Here is a 5,038-nt window from a genome sequence, read left to right on the forward strand (position 1 = left end):
ATATATAACAATATATATATATACATATATATATATATATACCACTATATATATATATATATATATATATATATATACGAAAACAATGTACTTGATAGAATATTCCAAGCGGAACAATATAATTTTCGTAGTTTTTTATGCTGCCTGCTATGAATAGAAACATCATAGACCAAACTGAATGCAGAGGCTAACAAGTCTTTTTATGTTTAACCAAACAGTATATTAGATAGTATATCTAGACTGAATCATATCGTTCACGTTTTTACTATGTTGTCGCTGCAGCGGATAGAGAGGACGAGTCAAGCCCTGCAGAGCGTACAGGCTATTGAGTCGGATATACAAAGTCAAGAAACACTCAAATACCGTATCAATGAGACCATTGATCACATCCTCAATTCACTTGAGAGAGAGATGAGAGGTGTGGGTGGCAACTTGGATGTACGTGTGTATTGTTTTCGCCGTATTGAAGCGTATGTATACTCCATGATCCGAAGAAAGTAGCATCAACCATTACCCGTGGAAGGCTTCTGTATAAACCGTATTTGTATACATGTAAATTGAAAGAGGAAGTCGTGTATCTGAACTATGTAGCGTGGTAATCTTAGCCAGGAGCGAAGCATCTCAGAAGAATATGAAACCATCTTGTGCGGTGATGTTGCTATATATAAAATCAACGGTATGCGCTGGCACTTCTATACTCAGTCACTTTTATATCCTCTGATTGGTAGAGTTTGTGCTGAGCTGCAAATAGCATCAGTAGAATGTACTGGCGCTCCAAAACTCAACCATTGCCATCGCTTCTGGTGTAAAAACCTTTGCCGAACTGTTGGCAGAAATAGCGGCATAGACGGACAGTCCCATACTCAATCACGTTCACCTCGTCTCATGTTCAAATCCTCCACTGAGCTATAAATAGAATCAGTGCCATGCACGACACTTCCATACCCAATCACTTTCACCTCGTCTCGGTGGCAAAACTTGCGCTGAGCTATAAATAGAACCAAGGTCATGCACTGCCAATCTCATACTCAAGCACTTTCACCTCGTCTTGTTTAGAAAGCCTGCGCTGGGCTATAATTAGAATCAACGTCAGCACCGACAGTCCCATACACAACCCCTTTCACTTCGTCACATTGCCGAAGCCCGCACTGAGCTATAAATATATACATTGACAGGTGAATACAGGCTGACTTTCGAGGGTTTATTCTTTATAATTATGTGTCTCTAAACGATCATGATGCTTGTAACCCCCCCTTTCTTCGCTCCGCAGAGAGTGACGAAATGCTGCAATCCAAACTTGCTTCTTTCGATTACGGTATGTTATATTTGGCGTACGTTTTTGCGTGCGTTTCGTCAAGATGTTAATATATTCGAGGTACTTGGCGGTTTCTTCTTGAGAAAATCCACACATTTATATGGTTTTCTACGGTGGCTTTTTTTTTGTATATGTTCTGAGGGGATCTTTATATATATGCCAAACTTTTTTTACTTTATGTGTCGTGTGGGTATGGTATGTGCTGCTTGCTGTATGCCGGGCTAAAGTGTATATGCTTCAATTGTGATAAGATTATTTCTTGTGTGCATATCCAAAATAGTAGTTTAGGGTTTAGTCTTGTGTGCAGATAGAAAGTATCAGTTTTTGTGTGTTGAACTTGCATTCTAAGTTTGGTTTGTGGTAGTATTTTGCCGAGCAAAAAATTAAGGGAGATTTTCTTTTTTCTGTTGTATTTCGATTTCGTCACACGGCGAAGAGACGATTATTTGAGTTTTCGCAAGCTATGCACAATCTGATTATATTTCAATTACGCACCACTATTGCAAATTAATCACCTAATGATTACCAAAATCGTTTTTGTATATCTGCAACCAGTTACCAGACTATCTCGCCATCTTCTTCACCGACTTACCGCACTAATTCTTATATATCCCCAATCACGTACGAATAATTCACAAATAAGTGAATCTACTTACCACACTATTTTACCACACTATTTTGCAGAAATCAGAACGTTGGTGCAAGAAGTAGAGAAGCATACGAAGGACTCCCACAGAGCAACACAGAACAAAGAGGCTGACCAAGCCATGCTGCAACAGAAGCGTCTGGATTATGAACGCTTGAAGCTGGAGTTGGAGGTATATATATTGTACAATACTGTGTTTACCTGTCTTTATAAACGCCTGATTCGCAGTGTTGAAAAAACCGAATGTGTTGTAGGTGAGCATTTGTATCCCTGTTCCAAGAGTGTATAGATATACATAGTATTTTTGCGATAACTTATGACTTATCAAGCCATGCTGCAGCCAGAAGCATTTGTAGCTTGAAAGCCTGAAATTGGAGTGGGACGTAGTGTTGTACAATATTGTGTCCGTTTGTCTTTATACTCGCAGTATTAATAACTTGTGTTCATACTCGCAGTCCACATGAACATAACTGTGTAAATAGGCTTGTTTTTTGTTTTTTTTTGATAGTGTACTGCGGCCGACTAAGAAACAGTACTGATGATTTGAATAGCTTGCTCGAATCCAATTTTATGACCAATATTTTACCTTGATACATAAAAATAGCTCTCTGTGTGTGTATGTGTATATAACCATATTCAACATCTTGATTATTGCATTGATCCATTTCTCCGAGTCATGTCGAGAGAATCAGCGACGACATACATCTACTGACAGTGCTCAAGGTGAAGTTTAAGATGTCTATTCACCTGATATAATACTCCCCTTATTGTGTGTATCTCATCCCTCTACCTAATACTTCAATCCTACCTTCTCCAGAGTCATATCAAAAGAATCAGCGACGGCATGGATCTACTGGCAGTACTCAAGAAGAAGTTTGAGATGTCTCTCAACGCTGTGGATGGAGATCTCGTGAGTGATTTAGAAAGCGACAACCACGAACTGCGACAGGCTGTGTTGTTGCGGTTCCAGGAAGCACTTATACACCTGCAGAAAGCCAAGCAAGGAGAGCTGGAGGATGCTCGGGTATGTATGTTATATTTATTTATTCATATGGCATGCGTGTGCATGCATATATAATTGTGTGTTGGGAGACCTGACCACGTGTAGATACGATTGCATATCAGTGTAAAACTGCTCCCAGGAGCATAGTCTATAGCAGTTTATATTTTGAAGGTCAAGCAGGGGCAGTTGAATAATGCTCGTGTACGTGTCTATATTTGTGTATGCGATTTGCATGTATATATGTGTGCTTTACGTTTGTATATATATACACATAGATTTATAGGCGTGTCTATTTATGTGTAGATGTTGCGATCTTCTGATTGTGTGCATGAGTGAACTCTCATCGGGGTGTCTATGTGATCCTCTTAGATGGTGAGCTTACGGTCATTTCTCTCTACGGAATGCGGCATTTACCTTTGAGGCACCCTGCAGTTATTTTATTCGTTCTTCAGGCAAAGTTCGGTAGTTGAAATTAGTGTGATGCTCTCATTTATATACCTATAGCTGTTGACTTGAATCTCATATTCGCCGTGTTAAAGTTGTCTAGTGAAATGACAATCTTCCCTTTTTATTGGCCATTGTGAAAGGGGGTTGAATTATTATCCTTTACCCTTCGTATATTGTCGAGTTAATCATTCAACTCAATAACCACAACGCTTTTGAATTTAATGACTCAACTCGATCATTGAGTCAAATCGTACATTTCTTTTTCTTCTCTATATAATGCGCCATGTAGGCGGCACTGGAGGCACATCAGACGGACACCAACAAGACGATCACCACCAAGGAGAATGAGCTACGCGCTAAGAACCACGGCACCGATCTTCTGAAGCAAAAGCGGGTATGTTTTAAGTCACGTGTTATGGTGTGATGGACTAAAGCACTGATCTGCTGAAGCAGGGGTGGGTATGCTTTTAAGTCACGTGTTGTGATGCGATGAACTGGGCGAAGTCGCAGACATTTCAGGCGACTGGCACTTCTCAAGTGACCGAAGTAGCCGACAGACTTGCAGCATAATGAACTAAATAATTACCCCCGGGGACTATCGGGGACTGGTTGACTATTCGCGAAGTGTCTATTTATAGCCTAATATATTACTCAGCTCTATTTGTATCACATTTTATAGGCGACAGGCGTGTCTCAACTGACCGAAGTAACCGACAGTCTCGCTGCACTTCCCCGTCGGTCTACGACTGTTGAGTTGGAGATTGCCGAAAGCAACGTCGAAAATCTGGTATACATGCGTACTTGTAGATAAGAGCTCGATTATATATTCGATCGTGTGTACATGTAGTGTAATATTCGGAACTGTTTTGTTATTGGTCAATGTACGGTCATAGTAACGGAATTGTATGTACAACTGGATTGGTATATCGATAGGTCAGTTTGAAAATATCTTAGTGAATGTGTGTACGTATAAGTAGTTTCCTTTTTATAGGTCTGTACTTAGGGATAATCTTTATTAATTCAAGATGGCAGTAGCATACATTCTAATTATCCAATGGGAACCCTTGATTATTGATGAATGAATATACGCTTATCTAGACGTATGGGTTTGACATATACTTGTATGCATCAATGTGTTATAAAATGGTACAGAATCCATATGTTTGTGCCCTTTAGTATGCATCTGCATCAGTATATGTTTTCGTATGTGCACTAGTGTGTTTTCCATGGGACAATGCGTGTGTGGTATCTTGTACCTGTCTCCTCAAAATCATGTATGTGTACTTGTTTGTAAACCAGTGTGTATCTACTTGTGTATTGGTATCAGGAGCTGTGCGGATTTGTGCTGGTGTGTATACTGTGTGCGCTCCATGCTACGTTAAAATACGCAGAAAAAATCCAACTCATCAAGATGAAGTCAAGAAATACTAATCAAGACGTGTATTGAAACATGAATACACGAATAGACATGTACACAAGTGAATATTAGCACGTGAAAACACATGTTTATTCCATAAAGATAACTTATCGACAGTACTTTCCAAGTAAAACTACCTGCCGATATATATATATATATATATGTGTGTGTGTGTGTGTGTGTGTGTGTGTGTGTGTGTGTGTGTGTGTG

General features: G+C 39.6%; 1 protein-coding gene across 1 annotated transcript; it reads left to right on the top strand.

The window, feature by feature from the left end:
* Positions 1 to 1,268: 1,268 nt before the first annotated feature.
* Positions 1,269 to 4,198, top strand: SARC_12949 (hypothetical protein; the record flags this gene model as incomplete). The annotated part of the gene is made up of 5 exons (XM_014292934.1): positions 1,269 to 1,315; positions 2,000 to 2,133; positions 2,779 to 2,985; positions 3,701 to 3,805; positions 4,091 to 4,198. Coding segments are annotated over 5 exons (601 nt in total), but the record flags the coding sequence as incomplete, so codon positions are not given.
* Positions 4,199 to 5,038: the final 840 nt, after the last annotated feature.

The sequence above is a fragment of the Sphaeroforma arctica genome (assembly GCF_001186125.1).
Source record: "Sphaeroforma arctica JP610 unplaced genomic scaffold supercont1.2748, whole genome shotgun sequence".
NCBI classification, from domain to species: Eukaryota; class Ichthyosporea; order Ichthyophonida; genus Sphaeroforma; species Sphaeroforma arctica.